This window comes from Ipomoea nil, unplaced genomic scaffold, assembly GCF_001879475.1.
Source record: "Ipomoea nil cultivar Tokyo-kokei standard unplaced genomic scaffold, Asagao_1.1 scaffold1617, whole genome shotgun sequence".
NCBI lineage: Eukaryota > Viridiplantae > Streptophyta > Magnoliopsida > Solanales > Convolvulaceae > Ipomoea > Ipomoea nil.
Window position 1 is genome coordinate 588,827 of NW_017618045.1, and position 22,196 is coordinate 611,022.

Sequence of the window (22,196 nt, forward strand, 5' to 3'; positions counted from 1 at the left end):
AGGACATAATGTCCACTTCCTCGTCGCTGATGTACTCGACCTCCTCGTCATAGTCCGCGATCGAGGCGTTTTGACTATCCGAGTCCGACATAATTCTACCTAAAGGTCGGTCGGGAATTAGTACAGGGTTCGGGGAGTTAGCTCGAAGTTAGTGCTATCCTAATTCTACGCTAAGTGAAGAGTAAACAAAGAGTAAAGAACTAAGAGCTTACCGGGTGAGGAAACTTTAAAGAAGATCTGAAGTTTTGCTTTGCTTGATCGCCTTGCTGAGATGCTCTGCTCGGGATTCTTAGAGGATACCGACTGAAGCAAAAGAGTGAGGAAAGTTCAAATGAGGGCCTCAAGGGCCTATTTATAGGAGGGCATTTAGGCGGGAAATGGGCCAACTTGCCTGACACGACCCGCGCTGAATCCGAGGCGACGGATGGGATCGCCGAGGCCGGTAGAGGCCGACACGTGGCATAGGAGGGAATGACAGCTGGCAGGTCGGCTTGATGGCCGACGGTTGGGCTTCTTCATCCCGTCCCGTTTTTTCCCGACTGATCAAAAAGGCCCGGGCTGGGGGGCTCTTGGTAGGGAATATCCCGACCGACATAGCTTCACCACGACCGAGAAACCTTTGTCCTTTTTCTCCTTGTCTTTGCAGGTAACAGGTCGGGCTCCACGAGAAGAACTCGGTCGTAGACCGACCGGGAGTTGCCCGAGCGACGGTGTCGACCACCGAGCGGTAGCCCTTTGGCGAAAGAGCTGACGACGGACACGTGGCGGCTCTTTACATCGACAGGCAGGGCACCTGGGAGGATGACACGTGGTGGCTACGTGGAGGACATGCCGAACGACTGGAATCCTGTCCCCGGCATAGCGGCTATAAATACCCACAGTAGCTACAGTGTGAGGGACTTTTGGACGATCGATAGGTTGTTGTTAGAGAATCCCGACCGCACTCAGTCGGTACTCAGAGCAGCCAAGTAGATTGTACTTAGGGCCTTTACCGTGATCAATAAAGATTTTACTTGCTTTAATTGGTCTCGTGATATTTTATATTGCTTACGTAGAATTAGCAGTATCATACATAAATATACTAAATTATATTTTTTGGAAACGGGGGGGATGGGGTTAACCCAAACAAAAAACAAAGCAGCAACTAAGTGTCAAACAAAACGAAACGCTACATACAAAAACTTATAAATAAAGTGCTTAGATGGTTAAGCATTTATGTGTTATAGTAGAGGTCAAGATGTCGAATTTCCTTATTCTTGATTAATATACTAAATTATATTAGAATCAATGTTAAGTTTCTAATGAGTATATAATCATGTGAAATAATAAGTTATACGGAATATTTTTTACTCCAATCTTTTACTCCGTCTTACAAATCCTTGATGTAGATGAAAATAGCCTGGAGTAAAAGTGAAGATAAAGTAATTAGTTTTCTGATCTTGCCCAAAACCTGTTACTCAAAAACTTCTCTCCCAATCCCAATGGCCCCTCACATCCCGGGCCGAGCATTTAGGAGGATGTAAATCACGGTGACTCAATGACTCAATAAATAGAACCAAATGCTGGTGCACACAAGGAATTTGCGGGCATAATTCTCACACTTTCGCTGCCGAGGTTCAAACCTAAGCGGACAAGTAATTAGTTTCCTGCTTAGTATTCAATGGCAATATCAGCATCATACAACTTAGTCTTGGCTGTGATTTCATCAAGTAGTGCATATATCTGAGTAGATTTTGGGTGTGACTTATCTTCAACAATAAACTTGTGAACTTGCCCTCCTTCCTCAATGAAGCTATAGCCTGCTGCCTTTGTGATCTGTGATCCCTTCATCACCTTCCTCAGCCGTGCAACGCCATCCCACCTCCCCGCCCTCGCGTATATATTCGACAGAATCACATAGTTTCCTGGATTCCATGGCTCCAATTCAAACAAGAACTCTGCTGCTTTCTCGCCCAGTTCAATGTTGCAGTGGAAACTGCACCCTCCCAACAGGCTCCCCCAAATCACGGGATCAGCTCTCATTGGCATGCTTTGTATCAGATCATAAGCTTCTTGCAGTTGCCCTGCGCGCCCTAGAAGATCAACCATGCATCCGTAATGCTCCAGTTTTGGAGCTATGGAGAATTCTTGTTCCATGGAGTTGAAGAGCTCCCGGCCTCTTGCAACCATGCCTCCATGTGTGCATGCCAAGATTGCTCCCACCAATGTAACATCGTCTGGCGAAATCCCTTCTCCCTGAGTATCAAGACAGTGAATTCGTGTTAGGATCAAACGCTTACCACTACGCCAAAAGTTATATATACTGTGAAGGCGCAACTGTCACCACATTTTCGAGAGGAAGGTGCTGGACTTGGCATTGACTGGCCTCCAACAATCCCCTAACCACCAATTGCTGGACCAACAATTCCCTAGCCAAACCAGCTTGGTTGGCGTGAGTGACCGTGCACTCTTGTCCCTTAAGAGAGGTTGGGAGTTCAAACCCCCTCTCGTATAGAAAAACCAATCTGGCCGACAAAGTGCCCCTTAATTAGGTTGGCCTGGTGCAAAGAGGGATTAGTGTGAGTATGGTACGGACTTAAATGTGCCTCCTACAGTTAGGGTCTGCTCAATACACCTCGTGGTATGACAAAAAAGAACAATTTCCTAACCATCAATTGCTTATTTGACTCTTTACCGGCCTCCACCCAACAACCCTCTAACCACCTATTGTTGGACCAACAATCCCCTAGCCACAATTGCTAAACTATTGGCCTCTGCCCAATAATCCACTAACCTCCAATTATTGGACTTGGCCCTTTACCGAGCCTCCGCCCAACAATCCCCTAATCACTAATTGCTGGCCCTTTACCGAGCCTCCGCCCAACAATCCCCTAATCACTAATTGCTGGCCCTTTACCGAGCCTCCGCCCAACAATCCCCTAATCACTAATTGTTGGGTTTAGCCTTTTATCGGACTCGGCCCAACAATTTGTTTTAAAAATTTTGTGGTCATTCCTACCATGGAATAGAATATAGCTAATATACAAGAGAACTAACCAGCATTTGGTGGAAGAGATCCAGTGCTTCATTGCTTTTCCCATGGACAGCTAAACCCATGATCATAGTATTCCAAGAGCACAAGTTTCTCCTCTTGCCCATCTCAACAAACACTTCCATTGCGGCATCCAGTTTGCCACATTTTGCATACATTTCCAATACAGCATTACAGACAAACAAATTCTTGAAGTATCCATTTGCCCTTGCATAAGCCTCAATCCTCTGCCCAAACTCTAATGCCCCCAGATTTGCACAAGCTGGAAGAACACTAGCTATGGTCACTTGATTTGGCTCTACTCCTTTCTCCTTCTCCAACTCTCTATAAATGGCCAGAGCCCTCCCATACTGCCCGTTCTGCGCGTAACCTGATATTATAGCAGTCCAAGAAATGACATTCCTTGAAGGCATTGTCGAAAACAAATGCAAAGCTTCCTCCATATTCCCACTCTTGACATACCCAGAAATCAAGGAGTTCCATGTGGGCACATCCCTTATTTTCATCTCATCGAATTGCTTTCGAGCCAAATGAACCGATCCCATCTTAGCATACATGTCAACCAATGCAGTTAAGGCAAAGACCTCAAATTGGAAGCCATGCTTGATGAAATCAGCATGAAGCATTTGGCCTTGCCTGGGACTGGAAAGCTTAGTGCAGGCAACAAAAAGGAAGGTGAAGGAGTGGGCATTGGGGGCGAAACCTCGGCGGCACATTTGAATGTAGAGAGACAAACACTGATCATGCGGACCATGGGAAGAGTATGCCTGGATGAGCTTGTTGTAGAGGAAGATTGTTGGGTTAGGAATATTGTCGAACAGTTGGTGGGCATATGGGATGTTTGGGATTTCAAGAAGCTTGTCTATCAAGAACTTGGTGAAATCCAAACCGTTTCTAAGGGTGTGGGCATGCAATTTTTTCAGCTGGTTCATAAGGGATCTAATTGTTTATCAACATGAGACAATCTATCTATATATCCATACAGGGTACATGAAATGCAGATAAGAAAAGCAACAGACTCCCTTAGTCTCTTGTCCAAAAAAGCCAGTAAGATCAAACGTTTATCACTTACGCCAAAAACCCAACAATTTCTTAGCTATCATTTATTAATCTCTACCTAACAATTCCCTCCTCCCAGCACTCAAACCCTTACCACTTATCACAAAAGCTATAGTTCATAGAGAAGGTATAACTTTATTTCCTTATACTGTCACACATTTTCAAGACGATGGATGCTAGACAACAATAATGTAGAATCAAATGCAAAATTAATCAATCTTCATAAACAACAAGGTTACATACTCACATTCATAAAAGAGGCTTATGGGTTAGAAACCCAATTTAAGAAAATAAAAAATAAAAAATCTTAAGAACAATTATATTCAAATCTTTTTTTTTTTAATTATAAATAATTATTACAAAATACAAATGTTTAGTATTAAATTGTCAAAATTCGAAGGTTCATATATAATTTTAAAATAGACTATAAATTTAAAATTTTTTACATAGCGGATATGATATTGCCACCAAAATGAAATTAATCCAAATTTGTTTAGATCGTGTTCACAAAGTTTATTTATAAATTCACATTTTCAATTATTAACAAACTACACAATAAATAATACAATATTGAAGGCAAACATAATTGAATTTAAAAATTCACATCAGTAGACCAAAAATGTAAAAGAAAGACATGTAATGGCTAGTTACTAAAAAGTAAATTTCAATTTATACCAAATCTATAGGTAAATGTATGGCCATTCGAATCAAAGTCCCTCATCACTCCAATTCTAAAGAATAAAAGCATTTAAGTTTAATAAGGGCCGATAATGGCGTTAAATATTTTTAAATTTAAAAGTTTCTATATAACACATTATAAAAAATTATAAGCATTTAAAAAAAATATATTAACACTTTATATTCACATTATATCAAGTGGGCACGGATCGAATTTGAGTTCGACCCGATACTAATTTTGCGTATCTGAATATTTCAAGTTTGAAAATTTTAATTCCCAAAACGAAATATTTATAATTTCATTTTGGTTTCGGACTAATCGGTCCGGACCTACCTCATGTTCATATACCTATATCTGAATTTTTTAAAATTTTTAATTAAAATAAATAAATCTAAGAGTTTGAGTAGCTAAATAGAATATAGTTATGCAAAATCAGAATTTCAAAATAAAGTAATTATTAAAACCTATCAACTTTGATAAAATTACAACAATTTACAAATTTAAATACTCTATACTATTAATAAAAACAAAATCCTTTATTTTAACTTCCCGCAACATAACAGTCTTATACTATTAAGTTTTGCGTAATATTATAATTTATAAAATAGTATAATACAATTCATAATAGAATATATTGTTTCCTACTTTCCTATTCCTACTACAATACTATATTAAATATTCATATTCCTAATACAATACAACAATATTAAAATTCATATTCCTATTCAACAATATGTTTCCGTCACTACTCCAATCAATACTCAATACTATTATTAATAATTTAGATTAAAATTATTACTATTAATCTAATGAATATATGGAAGTTTGCCAAAAAAAAAAATGAGTTATTAATAATCTATACTTTATATTATTATTAAATACAAAATCCTCTATTTTAACTTCCGCACAAACACTTAATAATAATAAGGTTAGAGGGAAAAATGGAAACGAATCTGTAATTTGAGAAGTCATAATGTTTTAAAATTATTTCTACGCGTTATTTTACTATTAATCTAATGAATATAAATATAAGGAAGATTTTGCAAAAAAAAAAAATGAAAAGAAATTAGTTATTAATAATTTAGATTAAAATTACATGGCGTTATTTTACTATTAATCTAATCAATCAATCAATCAATATTATTATCAATATTATTATTAAAAATAAAATTCTCCTTCTTAACTTCCCACCAAACACTTAATAATAATAAGGTTAGCCGTAAAAAGAGAAAAATGAAAAATAATCCACAATTCGAGAAGCCATAATGTTCTAAAATTATTTCTACACATTGTTTTACTATTAATCTAATGAATATGAATATAAGGAAGATTTTGTAAAAAAAAAAAAAAAAAAAAAAAAAAAAAGGAAAGAATCATTTTTTTTTAAATTTTAAATTAAAATTACAAGACATTATTTTACTATTAATCTAATGAATATAAAGAAGATTTTTGCAAAAAAAAAAAAAAATCATTTTTAACTTCTCGTCCAAACACTTAATAATAATAAGGTTAACAGTAAAAAATGAAAATGAAAATGAAAAAGAATCTGTAATTTGAGAAGCCATAATGTTCTACAATTATTTCTACATGTTATTTTACTATTAATCTAATGTATATAAATATAAGGAAGATTTTACAAAATAATAATAATAATAATAATAATAATAATAATAATAATAATAATAATAATAATAATAATAGAAAAGATTCACTTTTAATAATTTGATTAAAATACATGCCATCATCCAACAACCAGGGCTGTCCCAGATTAAAGTGGACTCTCCATCCCCAATTCTACACCTCACTCCGGAACATACCAACTCATGGACAACCATAATACTCCTGCATCAGTAACTGAGATTATTACTAATAGTAGCTTCCATAAAAGAGGATCTAGGGAAATACCTCGCTTTATATACTCAGCAAGTGATTGGGGCTTGGTGAGAAAACGCCAAGCCTGTTTGCCCAACATTGTTAAATTAAACGCGCGAACATCTTTGAAACCTAGGCCACCAGGAGACTTAGGCTTACATAAACGATCCCTGGCCATCCAGTGAATACCTCCACCATTAGCGCCACCATTCCCCCACCAACAGCGATTCATGGTCCTTTCTATAGCAACACATAAAGAGTCAGTTAGCAAAAAACCAATCTTTTCCTCAATATAATTAAAAACCTGCCTCTTATTCCTCCCAACAAAAGAAGGTAGTCCCAAATACTTACCCAAGTTGGGTGCCTGATTGATTAACGCCTAATATAGCAACCACCGCTCCTCTGTCCTCCACCCTGGTATTCTTACCAAAGCAAATACTGAATTTATGATGATTGACAGTGACCGGATATGAACTCATAAGTTTGTAAGCACTGTTTTACCACACACGCTTCCTAATCATTTGCTTTAAAGAATAAAAGGTTGTCATATTCAAAGAAAAGATGAAAAATAGAAAGAGCACCCCTAGCCACCCTACAACTATGAATAAATCCCTGGGCCTGCGCCTTCTGCAGTAGCAACCCTCCAAAATAAGTTATTCTATTTAGGAAAAAGTGTCAAATTGGTCCTCTAAGTGGACCGGATAGTGCAATTGTGTCCCTTAATTAAAAAAAGCTCCATTTAGACCCCCTAAACTTGTAAAATTGTTCAATTAAGTTACAAGTGACTTGTTTAACAGGTTAAGTCTTCTCATGGTTGACACGTGTCATTTTAAAATATTTTTTAATTTTTGTTTTTTTACAAATTTATTTATTAATTATTTATTTATTAATATATATATATATATATATATATATATATATATATATATATATATATATATATATATATATATATATTATATATAAACAAAAAATAAAAAATAAAAAATAAATAAAAACACAGCCACCGGCTCGGACTGCCAGTGGCAGTGACGGTCATGGCTGTCTTTCAGATTTGGAAGAAGAGCAGCCATGGCCGCCGCCCTCTGGAACGAGGGCAATCTAGTGCTGGGTGCCAACAGCGACTCCTCGACTTTGACGACTGCGGCGGCGGAATCAGAACGGAGGAGTTTGAATTCATGAAGGACGACGGCGACCTCGCGACGGAATCCGACGGAATTCTGTATTGCAGCTTTCTTGAGCGCCCTCGTAGGAATTCTATGTTGCACATGGCGGCGGGGAGGGAAGGTCCGGCCATGGCCGCTCTTCTTCCTAATATGAAAGACGGCCATGGCCGTCCACTGTTTTTTTTTTTTTTTTTTTTTTTTTTTTTTTTTTTTTTTGTTGTTAATTTATACGGAGTATAATATATATATATATATATATATATATATATATATATATATATATATATATATATATATATATATATATATATATATATATATATATATATATATATATATATATATATATAAATACATTTATATAAAAATATTTTAAAATGACATGTGTCAACCATGTGAAGACTTAACTTGTTAAACAAGTCACTTGGGACTTAATTGAACAATTTTACAAGTTTAGGGGATTTGAATGGAGCTTTTTTTAGTTAAGGGGTCCAATTGCACTATCCGGTCGACTTAGGGGACCAATTTGACACTTTTCCCTTCTATTTATATGCTTTGTTAATTATAAACCAAAATACGTCAACACTATAGATTAACCATAATACAAAACATATATTTAAAACTACTTTTATAAAATAAATATTTGTAAATATTTAAAATAGATATTAAAAAGCATACTTAGCAAAATAAAACATACCCATTTTCCTTTTCAAATAGTTAGAAGCTAATAACTATGGTCAATCAAATAAACTGATTAAAGGCTAATGTGAAATTCTCTAATATATATATATTTTTTAATTTAGATCAAATGACAAATCAAACAAAAAAATTTGTTACAAGTATTATTTTTCCCTATATGGTTTAGCTCATTTCAAAAAAAGATATAGAGCTAAACATCACAACTTCGTGTAATCTGTAATCAAAATTCAAAAGTATATACACTGATCCGAAAAAGAATGAATTCCTTCATTGAGATTTTCAGCGTACTCCAATGAACTGTTCCTGTGCGATTTCTCTGGGCAGTGTGGAAGAGCTACTTTCGCAAAACTTGTGAAGAATCCGAATGAGCAATCTCGCTTTCTTCCTCGCCTGAGCGGTTCCCTCCGACACCAGTGGGTAGAGCCTGGGCATTAGGGACTGGTCCCTGGCCAGAACCGCCGTCACGTCGCCGCCGCAATGGGTGCACAGAGACAGCAAGATGGAGACGCAGTATTCTTTCCCAGGACGAGAACTGACGGTCTGCAATTTGGTGGAGATTACCGGCAGTGCGGAGGCCTGGAGCGCCGCCGTTGATCCTTGCTTGGTGTCTGCTAATGTGGCTAGAACGGCTAGAGCGTCTGTTGTGAGGTCTTCTTTCTGGGGAGAAGATAGGAGGTTAACTAGAATCTCGATCGCGTTAGTTGAGAGTATTTTTTGGTGGTTGGTTCGGTGGTTAAGAACCAGGGCGAAGATTGCGACAATGGCGTTCTTTTTCCCGCACGGTGTTCCGATTTTCATGAGTTCGATTAGGGCTTCGATTAGCCCCGGAGTGTCTCCGATCTGTTTGCGGTGTTCCCTGGTTGAGGAGAGGTAGAAGATTATCGCCGCCGCAATTTGCTTGGCTTCCAGTTTCGCTCCATTTTTAAGGACTTCAACGATAGGGTTTACGCCGCCGTGTTCAACGATCGTTGTCTTGCCGTTTGTGTGTTTGGAGAGCTTCAGAAGAGCAGAAATTGCGTTTTCCTGTGTGGATGGATCGGCGGAGCTGAGGAGGTGCAGGAGGGGCGGGATGGCTCCGGCGTTAATCAGGCAACAACGGTTGTAAATGTTTGATTTCGCCAGCAAACGGATTTCGTAAGCCGCCTTGTTTCTCTGCTCGTCGGAGCCGGAACGGAGGCGGCGAGCTAGGAATTCCGAGAGGAACTTGATGGCTTCAGCCGCGGCTGGACTTCCGGGGACGATCGTTCTCGATATATCACAGCTCGTTTTCCGGGATTTCGATAGGGAGATGCCGTTGTCGGAGCAGAACTGTTGGATGAGCTTCCGGAGAGATGAATTAGGGATTAATTCGGTGCTTGTCAATGTCTTCCCTGTTTTAGGGCACAGGAGGTTGCCGGAACTGAGCCATTTCTGAATCGAAGCGCGATCGTACGTCTGTCCGGTGGACACCGTCACCGGATCAGTCATGAGTTCCAGCGAGATCGGACACCGGAAATCCTCTGGATTTAGACAACTCACCGTCTCCGTACTGTTCATCCCTTCCGATTGATCATCAATGTTTCTGCCATAGCAACTGTCCAGAAACAGAGCTCCCCTGCAATAGCTCATAAACCCTACTAAGCTGCTAAGCAACGGCACTTCTCTTCCATGATTCTCTGAGCATTCCACACTGATCTCTTCCTCCAACAATTTAATCTCCTTATTACATTCTCCCCAATTCGTAACACCAATATAATCTAGAACTTTCCTGATGAGCAAAGGATCCGGCTCCAATCTATTCTCGAACTGATTCAATATCAAAATCACCCATTTCATGGCCTTCTCGTCATCAGAATCCAGCTCCATTCTCCCCCTCTGTGCCTGATTAGCTACCATCAGAACTAGCTCCTTGATTTCGCCGGAAACCCCAATGGACTGCAATGGAAGAACATCGAGAGCAGTTGCTACGGACCTAATCAGAACCCGGAATTGGGTAGCAACCGAAAGCGCCTTCATTAGAATCCACAACTTCGCGCCTTCTCTGGTGCAATCTTCCAATAAGAAGTGAATATTCTGGAACGTTATGTGCAGCTCTGAGAGGCAGAGGACTATGGACTCTGAGATTCCGGGGAAATGATCGCGAATTTCCTCGAAGAAAATCAAGAGGATTCCGATTTGCCTGATGGTTTCCCGGGCATTCCTCCTCTGTGTGGGGAAGAATTTGGATTTGAAGCTGCATATGTTTCGAGACAGGGCGATGAGTGAGCCGAGAAGCGTCGCCGCAGAAATCCCCTCGCACGGATGCACGGCTGGAAACGTCAGAATCCGGCGATCATTCCGGTCAGATTTCATCGGTAATTCTGAGATTTTTCGCACTTTGTTTTCGTTAAGAAGACAAACATGAAACTTTAGGAGGGGTTCGGTTTTAGCCTATTTATAAAGCGATAGGACTTCGAAAAATTAATAAATAAATAGAGGATCTCAAAATGACGCGTGGCATGAATCTAGGGGGAAGGAATTGGCTGCGTGGACTGGAGATACGAGACACGTGCAATGGACACGTGTGATGGAGTTATAGGGTGAAGATGTTTCCTAGATCGTGGGGTTTTGGGTCGGGTGGGATATTTCGGGTTTATCAGTTATCACACTGAGATGACGCGTAACTGGGACCCAGTTTGCCGACTATTGTACAGGTGGACTCCCGCTAAATGACGTGTTGCCTCAGACAACGGGAAGGGGTGTGATCACTGATCAGTGATGCACTGTGGATGATTAGGACTAAGGATTTCATATTTTCATCTATTTTTTTTTTCTTTTCTTTTTTTTTTTCTAGATTTTAATATTACTAATTCTACTCATCATTTGAGAGCTTTTTAGATCACAATTAAGGATCTAACAAAGACTAAAACTTAAAGAGTTCAACTTAAAATAGAAATTGTTATTAAGTGTTGACATCAAAGTTTTTTAGTTTTTTTAGTTTTTTGTTTTTGTTTTTCAAATTTTTTATACCAATAATGATCTAATTAATAAGTTACTTCACTCAGGTTCAATTAATATGGTATTACATTATATTTCATTTGTTTAATTTTATGTGTCTAATTCAGTTAACGATATTTGACTAAAGTTATTACTATTAAATTTTGTAATATTTAATTTAATGTTAGTGTATAAAATTGATATATTTAAATATCATAGTACTATAAACACACACATGCAAAAACTGATTTTTCTTGGATCATATATTATAAATGAATGTAATTGTCACAAAAATTTTAAAATTTTAAATATAATTGTGATATATAATTAGATATTATAGAAGAATTGCCACAAATAAAACACAAAAGATTTAGTATTAAATTGTCAAAATTTAAAAATTTAGATATAATTATCACCGGACAAAGATTTGAACTTTTTTCATTGATAACTCATAAAAGTATTTGGTATGTAGAGTATTTAAGTAGTATTATTAGGTACCAGGACTATGTGGTCTAATGGTATCCGGGTTAGACTTCCATTTGGAAGATTGTGATTTCGAGCCTCAGTGGAGGCGTTATTGGCTCTTTGTGTTTCAGTAGGTTGAGAAAGTATATGAACAGATACTATATTGTAATAGAGCTAGTAGCATTCAAAAAAAAAAAAAAGTAGTATTATTAGTTATAAAAATGCCTTTCTAAATTATGTTCACATACAAAACAATTTCATTCATAATATATTTTATTCTGTTATTAAATTTTTTATTTTATTTTAAACTAGTTCAATGAATTAAGTTTCTAAATGTTTCGTGTACCCATGGATGTTCAAACCTAATTAAGCAGCAACATCTTCTGACATCAGTTTATCTATGTTGATGTCATTAGTCCATTACTTCGTTGTATGACCACAAACATACCTGAAAGAAGCTGCCTAACAGTACAATTTCCCTCCTAATATCTGTCAGTCTCAATTACACGTCTACACAACATGCGTAAGATTAAGCGTTTATCACTATACTAAAAATTATAATTAGTAGCAAAAGTATAATTTTATTTCTTTATACTTGTGTAACAGTTAATACACCACGTTTTGATGATGGGATACTCAACTCGTCACCTGTCCAAGCCGCCGCCACCTAACACTATTCATGACAATTTTTTATTTTTTTTCTTTAATAATAAATTTAACTATTATTATATTATATTATTTTATTTTTTGAGAGTGAGGAAATTGTATGAATGTAAAGAAAATAATAGAGAATTGCAAATATATTGATATGACAGTACGTCTGCCTTTGAGGGTGAGAGAGAATTGTAGGGATAACAATAATCTCATTCTTTCATCAATATCTTCATTTGCGTAGTCAGTCATCTAAACGCGCAAAGTTAGATCGATTCTCTGATCTAGAAAAATCTAGTGTGTGTTTGGTATGTAGTAATTGTTAAGCATATGAGTGGTTGATATTTTATATTTGTTTTATTGTTCTAAATAGGCTCCTGTAGACTAGGCCAGTAGCTCTAACTTCTCTCTATTTCTCCTCTCCTGTACTCTATTTAAACTCTGCTCTTTCATGTTGATCAATACACTTCCATTCACAATCTTACATGGTATCAAGAGCCATAATCTCGTAAGAGCCTTTTTTTTTCCTTCCCTATTGCTATCTCCTTATCAAATGGTCAGTCCACCTGCGACCACCACTGAGATTATCCAACTCACAGCCCCATCACATTTCCCTATCAAACTCACCCCTTCGAACTTTTCTGTTTGGAGGCGCCAGGTCCAATCCACGTTGATTGGCTTCAATCTTCTCGGCTTCATTGACGGCTCTGTCCAAGAACCAGCCGCGTTTAATGATTCTGCTCGCACAGTCGCGAACCTAGCTCATCTTGTCTGGTACCGCCAAGACCAGATAATCATCAGTGCTCTTTTGGGGAGCTGTTGTGACACAATCCAACCCCTCATATCCACAGCTAAAACTGCCAATGATGCCTGGAAACGACTTCTCGCCAGTTATGCTAGTGCCACTCGAGGACGAATCATTTCCCTCAAGGCCAAGCTCACGAAAAACCCGAGAGGCGCTCGGTCTGTTACCGCCTATCTCAATGATATGCGTTCCATAGCTGATGAGCTTGCTTTGGCTCAGTGTCCGGTCTCCGATGAAGACCTTGTTGTCTACGTTTTGACTCAATTAGGAGAGGAGTACAACTCTATCATGTCAGCTGTTCGCATTCGTGAAACTCCAATTTCCTTGGGAGAATTAGCAGACATTCGCACTGATCATGAACGCCAACTAAAAGAGGCCGATGATGCTCGTCAGTCCTTAATGGCCAGTGCTAATATTACTCAACGCGGTTCTTTTGGTTCTCGTAATCAATAGCCTGCGTCGAACCGAAGGTTCCGTAATAATCATAACAACGGTACCGCTAATAACAGACCAACTTCACCGCAAGGAGGACCCAATCGAATGGGTGTTGTTTGCAAATTTTGCAATTTTGCTGGTCATGAGACGCGAGTTTGCCGGAAGTTAGCCCGGTTTTTTAAAGAACATAATGTTTTTCCCATGCAGGCCGCTTCATCATATCCGTCTCCTACGGCCAATTCCACCATCGGCTCGACCTCACCATGGCTGTTTGACACGGGCGCTTCTCACCACGCCACTCCAAATGTGACCCCTATGCAGACCTTTTCAGAGTACACGGGTCCTGATGAAGTTCGCTTTGGCAACGGTAATTCTCTACATATTTCCCATATAGGTCAGTCTACCATTCCCACTTCCGCTTCCGCCCTTACTCTACGCAATGTCTTGTGTGTTCCACAGTTATAAAATAGTCTAGTGTCCGTCTCTCAGCTATGCAAAACTAATAAAGTGTCTATTGAATTTTTTGGTTCCCACTTTCTTGTGAAGGAACTTCAAACGGGGACAACACTGTTACGGGGGACGAACATTAACGGTGTCTACTATGGACCTTTGTCTTATGAGCCTACAATAAACACTGTGCGTCTGTCTCACGCGTTTCAGTGGCACCATCGGCTCGGTCATCCTTCAAACAAGGTGTTACAACTTGTGTTGCAACGCTGCAATATTCCGGTTACCACTTCATCATTGCGTCAACTTCATTGTTCGTCTTGCAGTGTCCACAAAAGTCACAAATTACCTTTCTCTCAAAGTACTCTTGTTAGTACTAAACTATTACACTTGATTTACACTGATGTATGGGGAACTTCTGATAAGTCCATTGATGAATATCGCTATTATGTTATTTTTATTGATCACTTCTCAAAATACATTTGGTTGTATCCCTTAAAATACAAGTCGGATGTGTTTTCGGTTTTCTCTCAGTTCAAACGGCTGGTTGAGAAGTTTTTTGAACTTCCAATAGTGTCCGTTTACTCAGACAACGGGGGTGAGTTTATTAAATTGATTCCTCTGTTTAATGCTCATGGTATATCTCATTTCACTACTCCACCTCACACACCTGAGCATAATGGAATAGCTGAACGGCGACATCGACATATTGTCGAAACAGGCATGTCGCTTCTACACTCTGCCTTCTTACCATCTACGTTTTGGTCCTATGCCTTCCTCACTGCCGTTTACCTCATTAATCGGCTTCCGACTCCAATATTAGGTAATCAGTCTCCGTTTCAGGTTTTATTTAAACAACCACCCAATTATACAAAATTGCAACTGTTTGGCTGTCTATGCTATCCTTGGCTACGACCCTATAACTCTACAAAGTTAGAGCCAAAGTCTCGTCCTTGTATTTTTCTAGGGTACTCTAACACTCAATCTGCTTATAAATGTTTTGATTTTGTTTCAAATCGAGTGTTTTTATCCAGGCATGTGCGTTTTGTTTCAAATGAGTTTCCTGCAAAAGAACGACATCTGGATACGGGAACCATGTCTGGGCACCAAACTACTGCCTCTCAACAGGTTCTGTTTCGGTTGCCTTCTTCCGCAGGTGCCACGTCTCTTAATCTGCCATCTTTGTCCATACCCTCGCCCGTTCCTTCTTCCGCCTCAGAATCTACCAGAGTGCAATTGCCGTCACCTGATTCGTCCACTACACCCACAGGTGGAAGCAATGCTGCAAGCTCTGTTCCCAGTTCGTCATTTTCTGCCCACAGTTCGTCACCTACTGTTCCAGAAACCGCCCCACCAACCAGTGAACCTGCTTCTATGCCTTCCCAGCCCGACACCACCTCTGGCGACTCTCAGTCACAAGGTGGTGTGCGTCGGTCTACTAGGAACCGCCGTCTAAATCCACGGTACACCGACTATGTTGTCAATCACACCACTGCCCACCCTATACCTCCAGCTTTAGAACCCTCTACCGTTGCTCAGGCTCTGAAAGATGCTAGGTGGAGGCAAGCCATGGATGAAGAGGTTGATGCTTTGCACCGTAACCAGACATGGCGCCTGGTTCCTCGCGACGCAGGGGTTCCAATTGGTTGTAAGTGGGTTTACCGTGTTAAGCGTAAACCCGATGGCTCGGCTGATCGGTACAAAGCCCGCCTTGTTGCCAAGGGCTTCTTGCAAACTGCTGGCAGAGACTACTTTGAGACCTATAGCCCAGTCATGAAGCCGGTTACCATTCGCCTTGTTTTAACTGTTGCGCTGAGTAATCACTGGAGTTTGCGCCAGTTGGATATCAACAACGCGTTTCTACATGGTACACTGCATGAGGAAGTTTACATGGAACAGCCACCGGGATACGTTGACCCTCAGTACCAGACTCATATTTGCAGGTTGACGAAAGCATTGTATGGGCTTAAGCAGGCACCAAGAGCTTGGTACCAGGAACTCTCATAATTTTTGCAACGTTGTGGGTTCATGAAGTCACAGGCTGATGCTTCTTTATTTGTATACTCAGCTCATAATGTAATTGCTTATTTTTTAGTGTACGTCGATGATATTTTGTTGACAGGGAGTGATACAACCTGGCTCGACCGATTTGTGAGGACCCTGTCAGCACGGTTTGCTCTCAAAGACCTTGGCCCCTTACATCATTTCCTGGGTGTGGAGGTCATTCCTACTGTTGGAGGTATTTTTCTATCACAGAGTCAGTACATTACTGAAATATTGACGCAGTTCAAGATGGATGGTGCAAAGGATGTTACAACACCACTTGCAACATCAGACAAACTCCTGCCGACGCTGTCCTCTAGTGCCGCGACTGATGCTACACAGTTCCGTCGACTGTTGGGTCTAATGCAGTATTTGGTGCTTACTCGCCCAGATGTGGCTTACGCGGTCAATCGGCTCTCGCAATTTATGCATGCGCCTTCTGAGCTGCACTGGCAGGCCGCAAAACGATTACTGCGTTACCTCAAGGGAACGGTGTGCCATGGTCTATTTCTTCGAGGGGGTCAACCGCTCTCGTTACGTGTCTTTACAGACTCAGACTGGGGAGGTAGTGCCACCGCCGGCCGTTCAACTACTGCGTACCTGGTGTACGTGGGTGATAATCTTATTTCTTGGAAGTCCTCGCGACAGAAGTCTGTCTCCCGGTCATCTACAGAGGCTGAGTACCGTGCTTTGGCGAATGCAGCAGCGGAGGTTCAATGGGTTAAGAGTCTGTTGCAGGAGTTAAAATTGGGTCTGGTAAAGCCTCCGGTCCTGTTTTGCGACAACCTCAGCGCCACGTATGTTTGTAAGAATCCGGTGTTTCATTCTCACATGAAACATCTGGCCCTGGACTACTTCTTCGTTCGGGATTTGGTTTCTAGTGGCATGCTGATTGTACGACACATTCCGTCCTCTGCTCAACTTGCTGATCTTCTCACCAAACCGCTTGGCCGTCAACAGTTTCTTCACCTCCGATCCAAGATTGGTGTCTCCGATGGATCCTCAATCTTGCGGGGGGCGTGTTAAGCATATGAGTGGTTGATATTTTATATTTGTTTTATTGTTCTAAATAGGCTCCTGTAGACTAGGTCAGTAGCTCTAACTTCTCTCTATTTCTCCTCTCCTGTACTCTATTTAAACTCTGCTCTTTCATGTTGATCAATACACTTCCATTCACAATCTTACAGTAATACATATTTTTCTTTTAAAAAAAATCTTTTATGTGAAAATGCTTTAGATTGTGAGAGGAGGTAAATTGCGGAATGTGACTTAGTGAAACAAGGTCTAAGTGCATGCTTTTTGCCCTAAGGTTGAAATCTTTCTCCATTGAGGAGGCTCGAATTGAACCTAAATATTTTGCTATGTTGTTACACGCACACTCAACTTGCTTTTGACCATTGAGTATGTTGATTCATAAAAAAGGTATTACATTTTGGCTAAAAAAAAAGGGAAGCATATATTACATATTTAAAATATGTCACACATGAAAAGGTCTCACACAAATATTTGTGCTACAAGAATGCAATTTTTAAAGTCATTATCTATTTGTTGCCAAGTTTACCAAACAATCTATCCTGCAATTAAAATAATTTACATTTTTTGAATGTATTATATGTTTAAATTGAGAAATGTATTAAAATATTAGTATAGTTGTTTTGGTGATAAAGTTAGTTAGGATATATTTTCAACTATATATGATAGCTAATTCTTACAGGTAGAGCCCAGAGGCATGCCATGAGAGCTTGACATTTGGCCTGGTTAGCATGCATGGCAGCAAGCGATAGTTACGTTGGAGAATCATGAAAAACATGGTAAATCACGACCTAATCTCAAGGGTTTATTTCCCATTCCCTACCAAATGCATGCTCATCTGGAATTTCCACGGCAAAATATTTCAACAAGCTAAGTAATATTATTTAAAGAGTTTATATGATGGTCTGGTGTATCATGTATGATATTGATATATATAATATAATATTATTATAATCCAAAAAGAAAATGTTTCCAACATATTTATATATTTTATTTTTAGAAAAGTAAAAGATGAAAAAAAAAAACAAAAAAAAACCTACTACAAATACGAATTTTTCTTTATACTTCCCTTGAAAGTTGATATCATCATCAAAATGAATCTTAAAATTTTGTTGTGATATTTTTACCATTTAAAAGTAGAAATAATATAATGCATACAAAATTCATCAATAATGTAAAATTACAGGTGTATTTTATGTTCAATAGAAGCCCATCCCTGGTTGGGTTGTGTTGCTGTTTAGAGATAGACCTTAATGCTAGCTTGTGTTAGGCAAATTATAACATGCATGCATCAGAGTTCATCTTACATTATGAAATGTGGATCAGGTTCCAAAATGATATTCACATTATCTACTTGTAGTTAACATATTATATACCTATGTACCTGTAGTTAACATATCATGTGCATTCAATTAACAGATTGTGTACCTGTAAATAAATGAGGTACATAATATATTAATTATAATATGTACATAATATTTTAACTACAGATACATAATTTGAATGTCGTTTTGAACCAAAATCTATAATGCAAGGTAGACCATGGTCCATAATATAACAATTGCTTATGTTGTTTCGGGGCTTCCTCGTCGTCCAAGTTAATGTTCAAAAAAATGATCAAAGTAAACTCAATTCTCATATTTTATTTTAAATAGTATAGTATCCTTTAAGCACTTGGCGCTCATATATTTGTATAGAGAATAAATTTAATACAACCACTCAATTCTTGAAAGTAATATCTCTTGTTGTTATTGTGTGTGTGTATATAGTGGAAGTTAGAAATAAATTAAGGGTTCGTTTGGAAAGCAGGAAAATGACTTCTGAAAAATGACTTCTGGAAACTTGTGTTTGGGAGCACAGCAGAAAACTTTCTTTGTGTATTTGGTTCATTTTCTGGAAAATGAGGTAGAATGGTATAATTAAACATTTTATATAATTAATTATTTTGTTTAAAATAAAAAATATTTATAATAATAATTATTTTTATTATTAAATAATAGTAATTATTAAAAACTTTAAAAAAGAAAGAAAGAAAGAAAGAATGATGGAAGAAACCAGAGAGAAGTTCTCTCTGGTTTCTTCCGGTGAGCTTCTCTCTGGTTCCCCTTGCCGGAAGAAAGCAGAGAGAGTTCTCTCAGGTTTCTCTCTGGTTCCCAATCTCACTTCTTTTCGTTTTTTTATTTTTATTTATTTTTTTTTAATTTTAAGATTTCCGGCGGACCGCCGGAAACCACAGCTCTGGTTTCCGGCGGAAACCAGAACACTGGTTTCCGCGGGAACCATTATTAGTCATTTTCCGCCAAAATTTGGCGGAAGTGGCTTGGTTTTCCCCAGTCAACGGAAAATGTTTTCTGTTGACTGGGTTTTCCAAGCCTTGCCAAACATGAAAAACCCGAAAAATGATTTCCATAAGTCATTTTTCGGGTTTCCAAACACAGCCTAAAGAAAACAAACTGCCCTTCACAAAACAAGCTATGGTGGAATTGAACTTGAAATATCCATCGTATCCTATCTTCAATATTTTAGCATTTTTAGGTCCACCAACATTGAATCAAGACAAGTGGCCGCCTGTTGTGGATCGGAGCTTTGAACCTAAAATATCCCCATTTGGATACACACTACAACTTTGAGCTGCAAATTTACTTTTGAGTCAAATGAAAGCCTACTGGCTACTAACACAATTTTATACCATGAATCATGGTATATCTTGCATTATAGATCATGATTTAAAAATTATGTGCATGTAATTAAATTGAAGGCACGGATGGATCCCCTCCTGTGACTGTTGTAAGTCAAACACACTTAACCACAGAGTTCTTTGACTATCTGGTTATCATATCTTACATAAAATTGATTGGTAATAAGTAGCTGAACATTAACTATTTAACCACATCCCCCTATAATAAGCCACACCGCCACGTCTCGAATCGAGTAAAGACTAAACTCGCAATCGTCATGCTGTGGAATCGTGTCCACCTTGCAAGGTGGACACAGTTCCAAAACATAATTTACCCTAAACTCGACTAACCAGACTGACGCACAACATGCACATAATATGTTAACCAACATTCGTGGCTAACATAATAATTGATTGATTATATATATTACAAATGTTCTATGTTCACATTGATCCGAATATTTTAATACTTAATTAATTATTATTTCTTTACAAAACCATTAATAGAAAGATGTTGTATATACATATGACATAACATTGTAATCTAAATATACAAAATAGTTAATTTTTTTTCATTTCTTTTCTAATATGCACATACCACTTCCTTTCTTTCAAACTTCTCTCATCTCATTTTTCTATTGGAAAAAGTGTCAAATTGCCCCGTAAGTCGAGTGGATAATGCAATTGGGTTCACTAAGTGAAAAAGCTCCATTCAAGTCTCCTAAACTTATAAAATTATTCAATTAAGTCTAAATTGACTTGTTTATCAGGTTAAATGCATACGGTGTTGACATGTGTTCTTATTTTATTTTTTTTTATTAAAAATATTATTTATTATAAATTAATTAAAATAATAATAATTAAAAAGAATTATAAAAAAACAGCCGGCTGTTCTTTTAAATTATTATTATTATTTTAATTAATTTATAATAAATAATATTTTTAATAAAAAAATAAAATAAGGACACGTGTCAACACCGTATGCATTTAACTTGATAAACAAGTCAATTTGGACTTAATTGAACAATTTTATATGTTTAAGGGACTTGAATGAAACTTTTTCACTTAGAGGACTCAATTGCACTATTCACTCGACTTAGGGGGGCTAATTTGACACTTTTTCCTTTTTTTATTTTTATTTTTTTTTTATTTTATAAGTTTGAAGCCCAATCAAATTCAACGGTCACTCACCGTGAGGTGAATTTCATGATTCGAACCTTGCACTTTTTTTTTTTTTTTTGAATGCGATTCGAACCTTGCACTTATACCTTGCTAGTACTAATAAAACAAAACTTATGATAAGCCATTAGAAAAGACTACGCTTGGATGGAGTATTTGTGTTCTTTGAGCCATCAGAAAGCGTCATTGACTTACTTGAGAAAGATAAGGCTCGTTTGGCATGTATGTGAGCCACTAGAGTTTTGGGTTCATTCCTCCCTTCCCCCCCACCCCCCCTCCTCCAAAGAAAAAAAAAACAAAAACAAAAATAAAACTTATGATCAAATTTATTTTGAGTTGGTTAACCGTACCAGTTGAGTTAGGCTGCGAAGACTTCATATTTCTATTTTTATTACTCCGTATATGAAGTTATGCCCATGAACGAACAATCGTTATACCGTGGACCCTGATCCTATACAACGTCATTTTGAACTTTAATTTTAACGGAGACCCCGTTTGTTTTTCAGTTCGTATTACAAAGTTTTTTTATTTTTATTTTTTATTTTTACTGGAAAGCATGTTTCCGTGTATCATGTTATGCGTGTCTGTACATTATTGATATAGTATATATGACCGGTATATCTATGAATACAGTACTAGGACTGATTCCGGGTGGAATCTCCACCCTAGCCTGCTGTTGGTTAGATTCTAGAGCTCGGGACACCGTGACTGCAGGCCGGCAGCCTCCGAGCTCATAGTGCTAGTCATGAAGTAGGTGAAAAGTCATCTTCTCAGTAACAAATGAGGTATTCATATTGATGAGAGGAGGCAGGTTCCGGCCCTCGGCATGTTGGGCACGTGGTGTCCATGCGGATGGCCAGGCCGGTGCGGAAGGGGTTCCAAGCACGTGTCATAATATCCTTGACGAGATATGACTACGCTGCGTGAGGCTACCCAGGCCGGACCGACTTGCAGAGGTCGGATCACCAATTAGTCTTTGGGCGACCGTGACCTATGAGCTA

General features: G+C 38.4%; 3 protein-coding genes across 3 annotated transcripts; 1 reads left to right on the forward strand and 2 right to left on the reverse strand.

Annotated features, from left to right (window-relative positions):
- Nucleotides 1-1,427: 1,427 nt before the first annotated feature.
- LOC109191166 (pentatricopeptide repeat-containing protein At5g08510) lies at nucleotides 1,428-4,109 on the reverse strand. The gene is made up of 3 exons (XM_019341747.1): nucleotides 3,037-4,109; nucleotides 1,608-2,235; nucleotides 1,428-1,466 (listed from the first exon to the last, which is right to left on the reverse strand). Exons 1-2 carry the CDS (start codon nucleotides 3,961-3,963, stop codon nucleotides 1,651-1,653), a joined length of 1,512 nt encoding a protein of 503 aa, XP_019197292.1. The 5' UTR covers nucleotides 3,964-4,109; the 3' UTR covers nucleotides 1,428-1,466; nucleotides 1,608-1,650.
- A 4,507-nt stretch (nucleotides 4,110-8,616) lies between these two features.
- LOC109191164 (U-box domain-containing protein 19-like) lies at nucleotides 8,617-10,899 on the reverse strand. The gene has a single exon (XM_019341746.1). The coding sequence runs from the start codon at nucleotides 10,835-10,837 to the stop codon at nucleotides 8,786-8,788; it is 2,052 nt and encodes a 683-aa protein (XP_019197291.1). The 5' UTR covers nucleotides 10,838-10,899; the 3' UTR covers nucleotides 8,617-8,785.
- A 2,231-nt stretch (nucleotides 10,900-13,130) lies between these two features.
- Nucleotides 13,131-13,835, forward strand: LOC109191084. Its single transcript, XM_019341655.1, has one exon. The coding sequence runs from the start codon at nucleotides 13,131-13,133 to the stop codon at nucleotides 13,833-13,835; it is 705 nt and encodes a 234-aa protein (XP_019197200.1).
- The last annotated feature ends 8,361 nt before the right edge of the window (nucleotides 13,836-22,196 follow it).

Excerpts from the sequence above, each read along its gene's own strand:
- LOC109191084 (XM_019341655.1), top strand. The coding sequence starts at position 13,131 with ATGGTCAGTCCACCTGCGACCACCACTGAGATTATCCAACTCACAGCC.
- LOC109191166 (XM_019341747.1), bottom strand. The coding sequence starts at position 3,963 with ATGAACCAGCTGAAAAAATTGCATGCCCACACCCTTAGAAACGGTTTG. Across the intron at positions 2,236-3,036 it reads ATCTCTTCCACCAAATGCTG|GGAGAAGGGATTTCGCCAGA; the intron begins GTTAGTTCTCTT and ends CTTGATACTCAG.
- LOC109191164 (XM_019341746.1), bottom strand. The coding sequence starts at position 10,837 with ATGAAATCTGACCGGAATGATCGCCGGATTCTGACGTTTCCAGCCGTG.